We start from the raw sequence: 17,026 nt of genomic DNA on the forward strand, positions 1-17,026 counted from the left end.
CCTGGGTCCAGTCTGTGTTTCCCTCCCTCCCTCCCCTATTAGGGGAAGAAGGGCAGTTATAAAGGATTCTCCTACAACGTGGCGTCTGGGAACACACACTCCGACACCATTCTATGTAAACCCAGACATGCTTCTGCTCATTTTAATTAGACAGATAAAATTAGCAAGGAGATTAAGGTAGAAGGAGAAATTAAAAATATTTAAATGTTAGGTGGAATTTACAAAAGTGAATTGAACACTGTGGTACAGGAAGGAATACAGAGAAACACAGACACATCTGAAACATTCCTCGGATGTCACACAGCTTAAGCCAGTCCCCAGACGAGGGAAGAAGGACTTGCCCTCGCCATCTTGAATTGTAGATTCCAGGGATGTGGAAGAACATTCTCCAGAAACACCTTCCTTCTCCTTCTCTTCAGATGTCACCAAGAATAGTGAATCAGTCAGTCTCATTCTCGAATGTCCCACACTGCATCCAATTCAAACCCACTCACCTGTTTCCTGTCTGAATTTGCAAGCCCTCTGGAGTTTTTTTCCCCCTTTTCATTTTATTTTTCTCCCTACCCTGTCTCCTCATTGAGCCAATAGGCCAATGGAGCCAATCAGAAAACCAGACCAACAGCATGCCCTGGCCCCTTTGGATCTTCCAGGGTCGAAGACTTCCCAGTTCTTTCTTGTTTGCATCTGTTACGAACAAGTGGTCATTTTATAACACAGACATACATAGGCGTGCCCTTGAACACGGAAACAGGTTTTTCTTTTTTTTTTTCTTTTTCCAATTTGTGGTTTCTTTTTTCCTTTTTGCAGAAAATGCAAACAAAAGAAAAACAAGGTTTCAATTGAAGGTACATCTCTTCTTCAATATGAAGACATTAATTGAATTGGTTGGATTCCCCATGCAGTGGTCAGCAAGGTCCTTTGGCAACTGACAGAACATCTGGAGACTCAGGAGCTGGGGTTTGTTTGAAGAAACTTCCCTACACGAGTCATGAGCAAAGGGAGATGGATGTGGGGGGAGGGTGAGGACTCAGGGAGGAGGACAAAAGGAGAAAAGAAAAGAATGTCATTGGTGAGGAAGAAAATGGGAAATTGCTTCTGTTTCTTCCCTCTACCTCCTTCCCTTTCTTCTTGTAGATGGATGACTCCAGCCCACCCAGGGTGGGAGCTGTGTTCACGCTTGGTGCCCCAGACACATATTGTTTTGTCTTCACTTCCGTCAAACATCACCTTTGTGTATTTTTATTCTTACATATTTGGTTTCCCACGTCATCTTAAACCTGCGTCTGTCACTGAGAAATGAAGGTTGCCTATTAGGAATAGGTCCAGTTTATTCTTCGTTGATGAGAATGCATTTCTCAGCTGAAAAGCCAGTCTCTCCAGGACATTCCACAGTGGTCAACCTCTGGTTCCCCCCCGAGCCTGGTCCTTTTCCTTCCTCTCCTCCCCACAGAAAACGAGAGTTCTCATGCCATTGCCGTTGGTGATTGACTCATCTGGACCCTCATAGACAGGATGCTGTTCAGGATCTTCTTCTGATGACCTGCCAAGGTGACGCCTATTCTCAGGAGGTCTCTAGGTGGGAAAAAGCCACAAAAGAAGGCACGTTAGTGCTTTTCACAGATCAAAACTCGTCACAGAAGGCAAGCTCCTGATAATAGTGGGGTAGGCAAATAAAAGTGTTTAAACTCTAATGAGCCCAAGTTTACCCGAGTCTGAAAAACACCTAACTAGATATTCTCTTGCTCTATCTCACTTCCTCCAAGCAGTGGCCCCCACCTCCAATGCCCCCTCCAACTTAGATGACCCTGGAAGTGCTGTGCCTTGTTGCTTGCCTGCGGGTTCTGGAGCAGCCCTTCCTTGTGTCCATGACCCTAGGTGGGCTAGAACTTTCCTCTGCTATTTTTTTTTTAACAATGCAAGCACACACTGTATGGGGCTTCAGTTATTCTGTGAGGTTTCTGCCTAAATTAGTGATCGCCCACTGTGATTGAAAAGATGTGAGGCTTGCCTGGTTTTCTGATGTTTTCCCCTGAGTTTCCATTTTCTGCCTCTGTTTGAATTTTAACGTCATGAATTTTTAAGAAGGGTGATCTCAAAATAACTTTCAAATATCTGCCCGAGCAGGAATCCAAGGAAGATGTTTAGGGTAGGGATTTGCACTGGATTCATCTCTGAACTGTGAATCTTAATATGAACAAGTTCATGGCTTATACTTGTCTTTGGGGAGACCCATACATCTTTTTTTAGTTAATAATATTACAGTACTTGAGTGCTTCCCATGTGCCATATACTAACTTATTTATACCTATGGAAGCATTTCATAAAAACTGTCAAACCACTCAGAGTCAATGATAATAATTTACCAGCCATCATTTCTCATGTGTGTCCTGCAGGCAGACAATAGGCCAGTTGCCTTGTATGTACTATTCCACTTACCTCTTAGCACAAACCAAGAGGTGGGCACTATTATTATTTGCCCCTTTCTAGAGTAGGGCTCAGAGAAGTTAAGTAACATGCTCAAGATCACACAGCAGGTAAGCAGTGGAGGAGCTGGGCTTCAAATTCAGGATGGCCTGGCTCTCAGCCACCCTGCAGGGCTGCTCTCAGAATTCTTCTAACGTCCTGACTGTATTCCCTGAGGACCCCCCCCCTGCCGCAGCCGAGCAGATCGCTCTGTGCACTGTGCACAAGGTGTATGAGGAGGCCCCTGTGCTGGGCCCCCGTCCACAATGCCTGCGCTCTCCTGACCCCTCCTTTCAGCTGGCTCTCAGTCCCCCGAGGGCTGTCACTGGTCTAGATTGTCAAATTGCCCACGTCTTTTCAGCACACAAGTTTGAGAGGTATGCTTGGATTTTGAATTCACAAATGGTCCCTCAATCTACTTTATTTACGTACACATATTCTTTTCCTGCCTTTTTTCTCTCAAGTAGCAAACGAGAGTGCTCCAATAGTGTGTGGCCATTTTTTACTTTGAAGTAAATCCCTTACTTTTCAGTTTCACTTTCCTTTTATTTTTCCTCTAGCTCTTTTTCATGTGGCTATTCCCAGACTGAGGGAATTACTCCATTTGACTCCTTCAGTTTGTGGGGGACCGGGTGATGATGGTCCCCGTACGCAGCCCCATGACAGTGGGAAAGCAGGCGCAGCCCTGCCTTCATGGACGCCCACTCTGCCCCTGAGCCCCGGCATGCTTTCCAGCTCTGTGGGCTGGGAAAGCTGGTTCTCCACTGGGAAGGGGTTAGTGTTTATTTTTGGTGTCTGACGATAACTCATAATGGTAAGGACGTTTTTAGGCATCACCAGGAAATGAACTCAGGTTCGAAAAAGTGAATTCTGGTGTTGAGTGGATCCAAGGCTAGAGGCACATCCAAGTCATTTCCTGGGAGAAACTGGAGGTTCCATCATTTCAGGCAAGAATAAACTTGAGAGACATGAAGCTGGACTCTATGAAGACTGACTGCAGAGCCGGAATCTGGGTTGGAAGGTTGACTTTCAATAAGCCATCCCCCTGGGGCTCAACTACTCAGGATGGATGACCCCCGCCTCTCCCCTGGGACTCAGCAGCTGGCCTGCCCCAGCAGGGAATCCCAGCATCCAGCACTGAACCTGACACAGAACAGGTGATCAATAAGTGTTTGTCAACTGCCTGGCGGACTGATTTATCCTCTGTCAGGGAAAATGTGTGTCATAGGCTACCAACCCTGGTGCCGTTAGTACATGTCACAGCTGGGCAGCTGGTAAGGTCCCTGCTCTGTGTGTGTGTGTGTGTGTGTGCGTGTGCGTGTGTGTGTATGTATTCAAAATTCGACTTGCCCACTCTATCCAGTGGTTCCCAAGCTTTGCTGCACATTAGAATCACCTGGGGAGTTTTAACATCCTGATGCCCAGGTCTCACCATGTACCAAATGAATCAGAAGATCTACATTGGGTGTAGGAATCAGACATCAGTAGTTAAAGACGCCCAGGCGACTCCAGGGTGTGTATAGCCAAGTATGGCCCCATGTGGCCCTGGATGGACAGGCTGGAACATATGGACCCGGCAGTCAAGAAAGCAGGCTTCTGTTCCCGCTTTGTCACTCCTGATGGCCGAGTCTTCAGGCACTAACATCACCTCCTTTCTGAATCGCTGAATAGAAGGGGTGGAACTAAATAGAGATTTCCCAAAATGCAGGCCCAGAAAACCCCACCCCTCTGAAATACGCTTCCATGGTATTTAATAATTTTATGTGGGTTTCTTTACTTCGGGATTTCTTACGGCCTTTACAATGCTAATATGTGGAGTGACTCTCCAAGAGAGTGCTAAAGTGCTCAGTATTTCCCAAATTTATTTGACCATGGGACCTTTTTTCCAAGGAGAACCTATTAACATTTCCCAGAGCGGGTACCGCTCAGAACATTCTTGGGGAAATGATGGACTACGTGGGCCTTTAAGACCCTTTCTGGCTCTCATCTGATTTGAATAATTTTAGTTTTTGTATTCTTCCACACTCTTATGGGGGTTGCAGCCTAGAAAATAACTAGTGGGGGATGGAAACGTCGGCTTATTTACAAGCGCTGTCTAAGCACGAAGACAGGCTCCCAGTACATCGGAGATTGCTGCTGAATCAGGCTCTGCCTCTTCCTGCTATGCTGTTTAAAGTGCTGGCTGGCTGTGTTCTTTCCAGCTGGATGCTCTCTTTGATGGGCTGAGTTTAAAAACTTAAACAGAGGAGAGACTCTCAGTGATTAGGCAAATGACATATGGCTGTGACTTTGAAGAACTCTCATTTGGGACCCAGAATAGATCTGGGCCTCCCCACCCCAGCCCTCCGTCTTCCCAAGGCGCTTCCCCACCAGGTCCGATTCTGCGCTGAGGTGGAGCCCTGAGGATGAGGCCAGAAGGCATGACTTGCACCACAGGTGATTGCAGGCAGGGAGCCTTGACCCCACCCATGGGCCGGACAGAGGTGATTCCCGTCACTCACTCCGACGTCATCTGGGTGACCAGCTGGAGGGAGGTGAAGCCGGCGGTGAGGAAGCTGTCCCTGTACTGGACCATTTTGATGGCACTGAGCCAGTCATCCACGGTGGTAAAGGCAGTGAAGTCTGGGATGGAACGGTCGAGCAGGGGCTGGGAAGGCCTGGAAGACAGAGGGGAGTAGGTGACCCCACAGCTGCAGGGGCGCATGGGCAGAGGCACACTCTGGGCGGACGGCAGACTTCATGGAGGTTCAGCACCCCTGGTGGGATGAGGATTATGCAGGAAACCCAGGCTGACCCTTCCTTCCCTACACAATCCTGAGCTTGCATGGTTTCTCAAGGCCAGGTGGCCAGTCCCCCTGGCTCTGGGCTCTGTCCCATGCCGGTCAGCCCAGACGGGCAGACTGGCACAGCAGGCAGTCTGAAAGGAAGAGAAGGACCACAACTCCTTTGTAAACTGAAATCTAAGAACTTCACCAACCAAAGATATGCTCCTTTAACAAATATATAAAGTTCACTGCAACCTCTCCAAATCTATCGGTAACATTTTTTCCTCCGGGTTCTGTCCTCAGCTAACTGAAAGAAATGGAACAGAGCAGCCCACCACTGACCTTCTCGGGCATGTTCTCAAAGCAGAACCCCCCACCCCAGGTACCCAGTCCAGAAATCAGGGTACCATCTTCACATCGCCCTCACTTTCAGCACCCATGCCCAACCCTTCACCAAGTCATAAAGATTTGACCTTCAAAATCTCTCAAACTCAACGTTTCTTTCCACACCATTAGCCTGACTTAAGATGCTCTCTTCTCTACCATGGTTACTACTGCCATGTCCTCCTACCAACTCTGTCTTCATGGTCCCCTCAACAACAGGTCCATGTTATATCCTGGTGCTCTTTAAAATATGGAGATGTGATCCTGACAATAACCCAACTCCTGACCTGATTCATGTCAAACCCTTCAGTGGGTGATCATTGCTCTGAAAACCAAGCTCCAAAGTCTTAGCAGGGCCTAAAGGCTCTGAGTGTCTGTCTCTCGCCCACCTCACCAGCCCCAGTCCCCACCTGGTCCCCCCACAAACTGCACTCCCAACACGCTGGCCCTGTACTTCGCACACTCGGGCCTCTGCACATGCTGTACCCTTGATCTGGAACCCTGACTCTCTACTCCCATCTTCCTTTCATTCAGTTAACGCACCCTCCCTCCTCAGCTCGCAACCAAAATAACAGGCATCAGGGTCGCCTCCCTGACGCCAGACCAAGGTGTATGCTCTCCAAGCATCAGGCACTTCCCTGCCGCACTGGCCAGTGAAGTCTCAGTTTGTATTTCTTTGGGCAATCATCTGATTAATGTTTGCTGCTCCTAAATGATTCTCAGCTCCATGAGGGCATGTCTATCTTGCTTATTCTATACAGCCAGCAAGGGCACAGTGCTTAGCACATAAGCACCCAATAAACTCTGGTCGAAAGGATGAATTAACAAATGAGTTCACTCTGCAAATGTAAAGGAGTGATGTACAGCTGACTGTGGCTGACAGCTGACAGTTCTGTGCATTTGCTTATAACAAATCCAACTGCTCTGAATTTCTTTGTCCCACATCAGTCAGGGCCTTTACCTGTTAATAGGTTGGCCAAGGTTCCAAGTCTGCAGCTCCACCTGCCTCATGCGCTGGTGTGGTTAACAGAAAGGGTGCCTTCCTGAAACAGGATTGCCCACAAGTGGGGTCTCATACCAGTCAGACCAGATACACTCAACTACTACAGAGCCCAGTGCCCAGCCCATCTGAGGCCAATGGAAGGTAGAGATACAGATATGTTATCTTTTCATCTGTCTACAGCCTATGCTGGAGGCAGGGAATATTTCAGAGAGATAGAAGAGGAAAAGGAAGGGAAGAGTCTTGGAACTTCTTCCATCCGTGGATAAGCTCAGCTGTCTCCCCCTTGCTCTCAGTAGACTGAAGGCTAGGAGCCTCGCTCTGGACCCTGCCTGACTGTGAGACCACTCACCCCTAGGAGCCACCCAGTTCCACTAGACTCACACGGCGGTGATGGTTGCCACAGTCTTGAGACTTGCTGGGTTCCGGATCATCTTGTCCAGGGTGTTGACAATCTCTGCAAATCGGGGCCGGCTGTTACGGTCTTTTTGCCAGCAGTCCAGCATGAGCTGGTGTAGAGCAGCTGGGCAGTCCATGGGTGGGGGCAGCCTGTAGTCCTGCTCAATGGCATTGATGACCTGCAGTGACACACATGGGAACAGGTGTGATTGGGGATGAGCCACCAGCCAGTCATTCACAAATTAGCTTCCGAGGATGGAGCCTCCTTACCCCAGGTGCCCCGCCTTCTGTGCTCCTGTACCTCCCGCAGTAAGAGATTTTACATGTACTTGGCTTTTCCCCCTACACTGTGAGTTCCCAGAAAGCAGGGCCCACCTCTTCTTGTGCCTTTGTGTCCCCAGCACCTGGCACAGGGCCTGACATGCACTAGATGGCTGTAAATGTTTATTGAAGAATGGTTTGAGCTTCTCCCTGAGAGGACGTCAGGCCCAATTCTGCCTTATTGGCAGCTGGTGGCACCAGGGCAGATGAAACAATGGCACATGGGAAACGTGCCAACTATTTGCAAAGGACACCCACCAAAGCCCATCGTGACCTCATCCTTTCACTGCTACGGGAAAAGAAAGTGGGAGAAGGGATCACAATTTGATGGAGGGCCTACTCCATGCCAGGGACCCTCTAGATGCTTCCTAGGCACCTTCTGCCTTAACCTTCATGAGGCAGCGACAGGAATTGGGTAGAAGATAATCTAGTTAAACAAATTGGTTCGGTACAATGACAACAGTGGAAATAACAAGGTGATCCAACATGAATATCTCCAATCAGGTTTTGTTAATTTTCGCAGACTCCAGGGGACAGTTTTGCAAAGATTTTAGGATCTTTAAGTCCTTTTTCTGTTCTTCAGATTGTTGTGTTTTTCACCCTTTACTTCTTAATTTCTAATTCATTTAAAACAATTATGCCTGCTCTGTAATTTATTATAACACAATGGAAGGCCAGGAATACAATGCAGGCCTTAAGATGTTACAAAAATGTGCCTATTGAAATGGAAATATACTCACATTGTAATATTAGGCAAAACAGCAGGCTGCGTAAGTGCAGGTATGGTATAAAGCAGGTATGGTATAAGCTTGCTTTTGTAAAAAAGCAAGAATCAAAACAAAACAAAAACTAATAATTACACACATGCATAGAAAAGTCCTTGGAAGGATCTGTATCATGGAACTAATGGTGGTTGCCTCTGGGCAGGCAGAAACATGAATGCCCTTTGTGTTTTTCTTTTTGTTTCTTTGTATGTTTATTTTCTATAATAATTAGGCGTTGACTTTACATTAATATAAACAGTTAAAGCACCTTTAACAACATAGGGAATAATTTGGAGTTCAGGGATTTTCAGGTATTTTTGCCTCTACTTTAAAAAATGTCAGATTCATTTCAACTGATTATTCTTTTTTTTTTACTTTGTAAATTGGTCAGAAAGTGAACATTCTCAATCAATTTATAGTTTTACAAATTCTATGCACAGGATACAGGGCATGAGACGGGGCATGAGATAATATAATAACCTGAAGTCATTAGAGATAATCAAGGTGTATTATTCCTTCTATTCGATGTGGCAGAAAAACAAACAAGCATACAAGCCACACCAATGTGACCACTTTATAAAAAAACAGCAACTGGGAATATGCACTTTTGAATAATATTTTATACCACTAACAAATGTTTATCTTAGCCAGACTGTTGTCAGTCAAATTACCTGTTATCCTCTGAGGAGGGCATTTTAGCCCTATTTTCCCCATGAGGAAATGAATGCACAAACAGGGAAGTCATTTGCCTGAGGGCACGAAGCTACTAAGGGATAGGGTTGGGAAAAAATCACAGGGGTATCTGAGCTTAATTTTTTTTTTTAATATTTATTTATTTATTTATCTGTGCCGAGTCTTAGTTGCAGTATGCACGTGGGATCTAGTTCCCCGACCAGGGATCGAACCTGGGCCCCTTGCATTGGGAGCGTGGAGTCTTACCCACTGGACCACCAGGGAAGTCCCTGAGTTTAAGTTTTGAATACCTTGAAACCCACTCTTCCTAGGCTCTGTGGGGATGCCACAGGAATCTCAGCCTGGAGAACAGTCCTTGGAGCTATTTGATGTCTTCACGGTAGGAAACAGGGGTATGGAGCTAAACCAAGTAATCCATGAGGATGAATAGCCTTGCTTAAAACTGGCATCCTTTCCAGCTCCTTCCAAGCAGCCAGATTAAGGGGCCCTGTCACAGAGTCCCCACTCACCAAGGGGACAAGTGGGATTACCCACTGAATGGCCCCACGAGCTCTTTCTGGGCTGCCTAAGGACAAGCTAGGTGGGACCAGCAGGAGGGGCTGGTGTCCAAATTCAACTTCTTTTGGGGGTTAGGGGCCCCCAAAGTCTTCCAGTGTAGGGCAGCTCCTGTTCCCCTTAAACCACTGGCATTGCTGCCCAAATTATTTGATGACCAGATTCCCAAACACAAATGTTCCCCCCAACAAGATTACTCTCCCATCTGCCCGTAAGAGGAAGGAGCCCTCTAAGGGGGCCGCAACTCAGAGGTGTGACCAGCTGACCCGAGCACTCCTGGCAGAGCATCGAGAGACTGGGGACCCAGGCACGTGCTGACTCTTCCGTCTGTGAGCTTTCGACTGGACGCCACTAAGCTGCTTTTCCCCCCAGCTCTTCTGCAGGCCACCTCGTTGGAATTTTTGGAACACCATCCTGGCGTGTGTTTCTGTACTTCCTCTGTTTGTTTGATGCGCTGACTTTCCTTTTAAGAGGACATCAGAGAGTCACTGATTCCTCCTCCCTGCAGGTCCACAGGAGTGTAGCCCCACGCACTGTGTTAGTGATGGTGTGGCATTGCCATCAGGGGCATAGACCTTGGAGGTCTGGGTTCAGATCCTAGTTCCATTTCTTATTAGCTCCAGAAACTTGGGAGAGTCAGTTGACTTCCTGAAACTGCACAGATGGGGGTGTGAGAAGGATTAAATGACACAGTGAGGTGATGCGCAGTGAGCACCACACATATGAGTAGAAAGAATCCCATCATCACATGGAGGCTGTCACTGCGGCCACGTCTATTACAGTGGAGGTCTTCTCTTCAAAGAGGGTTGCTGTTCTGCTGCCGGCCAACTGGAGGTCCAGGAAGATGGTGTTTGGGAAGCACCAAGCATGTAGTGGGGACTTGGTAAATGCCACCTCCCTCTCTGTATCTCACCTTTCAGGACAGAGGATAGAGGAGCCCCCTTCCCATGCTCTTGTTTACAAATGGGACTTTATTCCATTTGCTATTTTTTTTTTTTTTTAATGTTTGGCCCCGCCTCGCAGCTTGAGGGATGTTAGTTCCTGACCAGGGATCGAACCCATGCCCTTGGGAGTGAAAAATCGGAAAGCACAGAGTCCTAACCACTGGACCACCAGGGAATTCCTATTTGCTATTTCTTCTAGATAACTTTGTTGTTATTACTCGAATAGATGCTCTGGGAGCATTGACGCTTCTTGCACATATGAAAAAAATAAAAGCTTTACCCTCCACTCCAAAGAAAAAGTACTACGTCATTAATTGCTGTATGGGTAATATTTATCTAGTCAAGTCTTTCTCTGAAGCACTATGCCTTTGGAGATTTTTGTTCTTTTTAAGGATCTGGGTGTTTTCTAAATTTTCCAAATACATATAACTTACAATCGAATTAAAACATCGTTATTTTGAAAAAGGAATTGTAGTCCTCTAATGGGGCTTTGGGATCACTCCCTGTCATGCCTGCTTCACTGGCAGGTATGGAGAAAACAGGTAGGAGGCAGGAGAACCACTTTCAGTCCAAACGCCAGTGACTGCATCTGCATTGTGAAGAAAGATATGGCCCAAGCTTGGGGGCAGAGGGGGTCCTGCTGAGCAGAATAGAAAAATCAGAGCGAGTCCTGGGCCCCTTTCCTTGGTCCACAACAGGATGAGATAAATGGATGCTGAAAAGACTGGAGATTGAAATGAGATCAGATGGCATCTCCAGACAGAAGGTGATGGCGAGTGTGGCAGCGAGAACCAGTCTCGGCAGCTGTCACGGAGCAGGGCTGACTTGCTTTGAATGGTCTGCAGCAACGGGATGGGGTGAGGGCTGCCTTTGCTCACCTGTACCCCGAGATGGCAGGTGCGGGTATTAGGTGGGGACCAGGGACAGGTGGTCTGGACTGGGGACCAGGGCTGGAGCTCCTCTGGGAAAGGAGCAGGGCCCCTCCCCTTGCTCTCCTGTCCCCAGAGGGGCTCCTGGCTGCCCCCAGACGTGCACTTTTCATTAGTGAAGTTGGGCGGTGGGCGGGCTTCCTCGACCTTCCATGCGGAGGGAGAAAAGTGGAGGAGCTCAGAGCAGTGGAGGATCCAGGGCAGAGGGGGTTAAGATGAGCTCTGATGTTTCAGTAAAACCACAGCTTCTCCCCACAGACACTGCCACTCTCATTATCTCTGTCAATCAGATCCAAGCCGTAGAACTTCCAAGTTCTCTCTCTGGCTGACAAACTCTGTACATGTTCAAAGACCTTCCTGGGCTCCGGAAGCCCAATTACCAGCACTCTGACTTGCCTCTGCAATTCTCTTTCGTAAAGCCTTTCAATTGTCATCTGTAAAATCCTTTATTGCCACCACCTCAGTGGTTTCTGATGAGTCGGGCTGCAGCCCGAGCTGCTGGGAGGCCCTCCTGCCTCTCTCCCAGGCTGGGTCAGAAGATACCTTCTGAATGGGCAAAAGTCACCCTCCGCCTTCCACAGAGAGTGGAATGGTACTTGGAACAATGCTGAGAGGATTTATTTTGGAGAAATACAATAAAATTAGAATAAACAGCTACTTTGCAGATGTCCTTATTCCCTTTGAGGCCCAGCTCAAGTGTCAAATATCTGGAAACCTTCCTTACCTCCCCCCAAAATGTTCCCACAGCCCTGTGTATGTGCCACTGGGCTATAAACCCCCCCAAGAACAGAGCCGACAAGCACAATGCTTAGTCACAGTTAGCATACCCTGAGTGTTCGTTGAATGAATGATTTGGGAATTCTGGAAGTCTAATATCAGAAACTTCACTTGTTTTCAGCAGAGGTGAATGCATTTGCTGAGAATATCTTGAATGTCAAATCTTGCCTGTCAGAGTTTCATAATCCGTTCCATGTGTGCTGAATTGAGCTTAATCGGATTACAGTCTCCGGGCAGGACAAAATGGGTCTGCGTTTTCCGGCTAACGTTTATTACTCATCTAGCTGACAGTATGGACAAAACCAGGGTGCACTTGATTTCATGAAAGCAGCCTTGGCATCAATTCCAACACTTACCGATTTGACATGCTACAGGAGCAGAGACAAAGCATGGATAATCAGAGATAATAGAGGACCTAGATGCCACACATGGTCGGCAGCAGGACCTGGTTAAGGACGCAGCCATTTCACCTGCTCTGGGCTGAAGCCACTCTACCCACTGTCACGGCAGCACCCAGCTCCCATTTTGGCTCATTGGAAAGTGTTTCCTGGACTCCCAGATGGCCACCTTTCTCAACCTTATGAGCGACAGCCATGGCTCGGAACGTCTGTCTGGATAGAGGGCTGGCTGGGGGCAGACTTCTCCAGTTTACGAGTAACGAAGAGCCTACCCACTCTGTAGGTGCTTATGGGGTGGCTGGTTTCCCCATCTGGACTGGGCCAGCTCTGCCTCTTCTTGCTTGGAAGTTGGGAAAGATAATAACTGTCCCCCGAGGTGATGGGAAGAGCAAGCAGAGAACAGAGGTAACACTGACACTGCAGACTCTCCAAGGGGAGGGCATGTATTCAGAACACAAAGGAGGAGTGGCCCTGGGGAACAGCCCAGGGTCCAAGGCAGTGGGGGAATCCAGGTAGGATTTTGACTGGGACCTTACCAAAGCAAATCATCCTCAAAGTCTTCCTACCTTTTAGTAATTATGTAGCAAAGGGTCCCCTCTGGAACACCTCCCCAAAATGCCTCTGCTTAAAGCATCTCAGATGGCCCTTTCCTTTCCCCCTGTCCCTTGTGAGTGGCCTGGAGGGTTGTTGCTGACCTCCACTCAGACAGGTCCCCTCCTGAGGCCCATCTGAAGCTGACCAGCCTTGGGACTCTCACTCAGCACCTCCTTCACTGACAGGTGACACAGACTCCCAGAAGAGCGGATTCTCAGGAAAGAAGGGCTTTTACGATTAATTCCTCTCTTTAAAGCGGAGAGGTGTGAGTCCCAGACAGAAGCTGCAGCTGGCTCAACACAGCACATCTGTCAGAGCAGAGCAGCCTGGAAGCCAGGCCCGCCCTCCCACCAGCACGGCTTCCCTTCCTTTACACGTGATGATGGAGCTCTGAAGTGGGGTAGAATTTCCTGATTCACTTTGGGCCTGATCTATTCATGGTTCCTGGCCATTCGAAACCAGCCCATTGTCTCCTGCATTGCCCTGGGCATCTTTACAGGCTTTGGGGTCATGCTGGGCTCTTTGATTAGTTCAAATATTGGTGCCAAGGCAATCCAATATCCCCTACCCTGGACACCTCACGTTCACGTTCTGAGGCCCCAAGCAGAAAACAGATAGGTGGGCTTGGCATGCCATGGCCTGTGGGACCCCTGGGGTAAGGGTTGTAGCAGCCAGGTGCCACTGACACTCACATCTTGGTTGGACATATCCCAATAGGGTCTCTCTCCAAACGACATGACTTCCCACATGACAATCCCGTAGCTCCAGACGTCGCTGGCAGACGTGAACTTGCGGTAGGCGATGGCCTCTGGAGCCGTCCATCTCACGGGGATCTTGCCTCCCTGTGGGAAGGAGAAACCTGGTCAGCCCAACCGTAGGGTTCCTAGCTGAAGGTGCGTGAGAATAAAGTGGGCACCGTGCCGTGACAGGCAGGTGATGCTCTGCTGTCCCGCAGCATGTATGAGTCACAACACTTGGGCCAGAAGGAAGCAAAACAAGCAAACACGAAGGCAGTGATTGGTAATACCTCCTGGGACACCCCTGACTACAAGATCACGCTGCGCCGCCCCTCTGCCCCACTTGCCTTGTGCTCCAGCCCTGGGGGACAGGTTTTCCTCACTCTGCAGCCTGCAGGCAGCCCCAGCTGCACTGGGTTTACCGGGCCCAGAGCGGATAGATGCTGGCTCTCCTCCCTGCCCTTCTGTGCAGGTCGACATGCAGAGCTGCAGACACATTGTTCTAAAGGGCCACCCTTAGGTTTGTTTCTCCATTTTACCCTCCGATCCCACCCTGGGAGTTTCCACTTCGGCTCTCTGCTTGGCCCTTGGTTTGTCCGCCAGAACTTGGCCTGTTTTGTTTACCTAAGGCGTTGCTATCCATCCATCCATCCATGCACCCCGTCAACAAATAGGCAAGAAGCACTGCTTTGTGCCAGGCCCTTTCTGAGGAGCTGGTGTCCCAGGGCTGAGCCAGCCAGGGGCCCTGCCCTCAAGCTGGGCAAGCATGGGGAGGCAGACAAGAAAACAGAAACTTAATACATATTGTTAACAAGGTGGAAAGTGATGAGGGTGAGGCCGAGGCAGATACGGGGTGTTCTGAGAACCAGAGGAAACTCCCTAACATAGGAAGGGGTCAGGGAAGGTGGACAGGAGAGGTCAGAAGGGCAGTTTCCTGAAGCCTTTGGCCAGGTGTGGATACCAGTATTGTCCCTTTCTACCTGTGTGACCTAGGGCAAGTTACCTAACCTCTCTGTGCCTCTGTATCTCATTGCCAAAATGGGGGTAGTGATCACACTTACACAGTCAGGTCATCGTGAGGATAAGTGGATTACGCTCCATCTAGTGCTGGGGCAGGGCCTGGCATAGAGGGTCCACGCTATACACGTGGTAACTAGTTAATCAGGCAGAGTGTGGGGAGGAGGTAAGTCCAGGCAGAGAGCAGCCTGTGCAGATGCTGGGGTAACAGAGAAGATGGTAACTGCCAGCAATGCAGGATGGCTAGAGCGCGGAACTCTCACGGGGGAAATAGAGGGGAGCAGAGAGCAGAGCAGCTCTGTAGGGCACTGATACCACTTACGAGGGTGGAGTTCATCATTCTCTAGAGCAAATGGTCCTCATTTTCAATTCTCCAGGCCAAATATTGGACTTCACTCCCACGGCCCCGATGCGATGCCTGGGCTATGAGACCTGAAGCTCCCTATCTCCTCCCCCTTCTCATCTGCCTCCTGCCTCGGCTGAAGGAGGTTATTTTTATACTGACCATTCCCACGATCTGTTCAAATCACCAGAAACATGTGTTGGACTTTAGCAAAAATACCTTAAAAATGTATAAGTGGAGGGCTTCCCTGGTGGCGCAGTGGTTGAGAGTCTGCCTGCCAATGCAGGGGACATGGGTTCGTGCCCCAGTCTGGGAAGATCCCACATGCCGCGGAGCGGCTGGGTCCCTGAGCCATGGCCGCTGAGCCTGCGCGTCCGGAGCCTGTGCTCCGCAACAGGAGAGGCCACAACAGTGAGAGGCCCGCATACCGCAAAAAAAAAAAAAAAAAAAAAATGTATAAGTGGTTAATCTGAGCACAAGTGAGAGAAAAAGGAGCAAACTGCAAAGTATATTTTTACCTGGTTTCCTACCCAGGGTCTGGGAGGAATAAAGGCTGTCTGGCCCCGACCTCCCCAGGCACACATCCAGCTTTCTGCCAAGAAGACAGCCCTGATTTCCCCCAGGAGATGGCAGGCTTTTGTGGTGGGAGACATTCTCAGCTCAAATGCCAGCAACGTGACAAATGCCTGGAGGGCAGGCTTGGGCTGCGAGGCAACAGGAGGCTCTGTTCTCACCATTCCCCAAAACATGAATGAATTTACTGGCTTTATCTCCTCGGTACCATGGCTGGGAAGAGAGGTAGAAAACTCAGCCAGCGAACAGGGAGTTGTCAGACACCTGAGGCAGGTGTCTGACAGTGCAGGGACCCCATGCTGTGTGTCCCCATTAGGGGAGGTGGTATTGCCACACCTGGAGGGCGCCTGGGGCTCCCCCAGAGGGGAGCAGTTTCTGGTCTCTCAATACACCTGGGTTACTTGAGGTAGGAGAGAGCAGTGTGAGTGTGAGTGTGTGTGTGTGTGTGTGTGTGTGTGTGTGTGTGTGAGAGAGAGAGAGAGAGAGAGAGAGAGAGAGAGAGAGAGAGGGAGAGAGAGGGAATGAGACTCTGTGAGTGAGAACTTACCAGTGTGTGTGACAGAGAGACAGAGAGAAAACTTGGCCGTGTAGGTCTGTGGGTAAAAGAGAGTTAGGGCTTATCTTTTATGCATCTGTGTCAGAGAGAGGAGGGAGGGGAGACGAAAGTGTGATTCTTCTGAACTTCAAAGAGGAAATGTGGGAGTCTGAAGGTATCCTCTCTCCCGAGTCTGGAGCAGACCCCAGGGGCCACCAGTGACAGCTGTTGAGCCCTCCCTCCTGCATGTCAAGTAGCAGTGCCAGGCCCACTGACGCGCCTCAGCCCTCCTGCCACCTTGCGCTGTTGGGCCTCACTGAACACGGAGTTTGGCCTGTCACTACCCCGCCCCCATCCCAGCAGGTGGCAGAGGCTTTGAGAAGAGTGGCCGGACAGGCAGGTGACAGCTTGTCACCACCGGCCCTCTGCCACGAGAGCAGGGGGCGCTGACCTCCAAGGCAGCCAGGGGAGCATGGGGATGGGTGTTTTCCTTCTGGGAGTTTTCGATTTCCTCTCAGCCTTTCAAACATCATGTCATCAGCGTTGCCTTCTGATGCTCAGAGGTAATTATGGTGATGATTATTTAACCTATCTTCAATGACATGAAAGGAAATCTATTAATGTAGATGATGGTGACCAGCTCCATGCAGGGGACTAGGAGAAAAGGAAGTGGGATAGTGTTGCAGCCACCAGGGCTTCTGTTAGTGAGGGAAGTCTTCTTGCCTGAAGAGGAGTCTGGACTGGAAAGTCCAAGGCCAAGGCATTCCTGTGACTGCAAAGTTCTCTGAGGGTCCCAGTTATTACCAATGCAGGCATGAGGAAGGAGCATAAGGAA

At 49.2% G+C, this 17,026-nt stretch overlaps 1 protein-coding gene across 1 annotated transcript in view; it reads right to left on the bottom strand.

Annotated features, from left to right (window-relative positions):
* Window positions 1–752: 752 nt before the first annotated feature.
* The window catches only part of EPHB1 (EPH receptor B1), a 426,461-nt gene continuing 410,187 nt past the window's right edge, over window positions 753–17,026 (bottom strand). The window contains exons 13-16 of the mRNA XM_067737744.1: window positions 13,679–13,828; window positions 6,997–7,190; window positions 4,965–5,120; window positions 753–1,572 (exon numbers count right to left, since the gene is read on the bottom strand). Of these exons, the coding sequence (XP_067593845.1) occupies window positions 1,464–1,572; window positions 4,965–5,120; window positions 6,997–7,190; window positions 13,679–13,828 (609 nt within the window). The 3' untranslated portion in view covers window positions 753–1,463. The remainder of the gene's footprint in view (window positions 1,573–4,964; window positions 5,121–6,996; window positions 7,191–13,678; window positions 13,829–17,026) is intronic.

This window comes from Pseudorca crassidens, chromosome 5, assembly GCF_039906515.1.
Source record: "Pseudorca crassidens isolate mPseCra1 chromosome 5, mPseCra1.hap1, whole genome shotgun sequence".
Classification (NCBI taxonomy): domain Eukaryota; kingdom Metazoa; phylum Chordata; class Mammalia; order Artiodactyla; family Delphinidae; genus Pseudorca; species Pseudorca crassidens.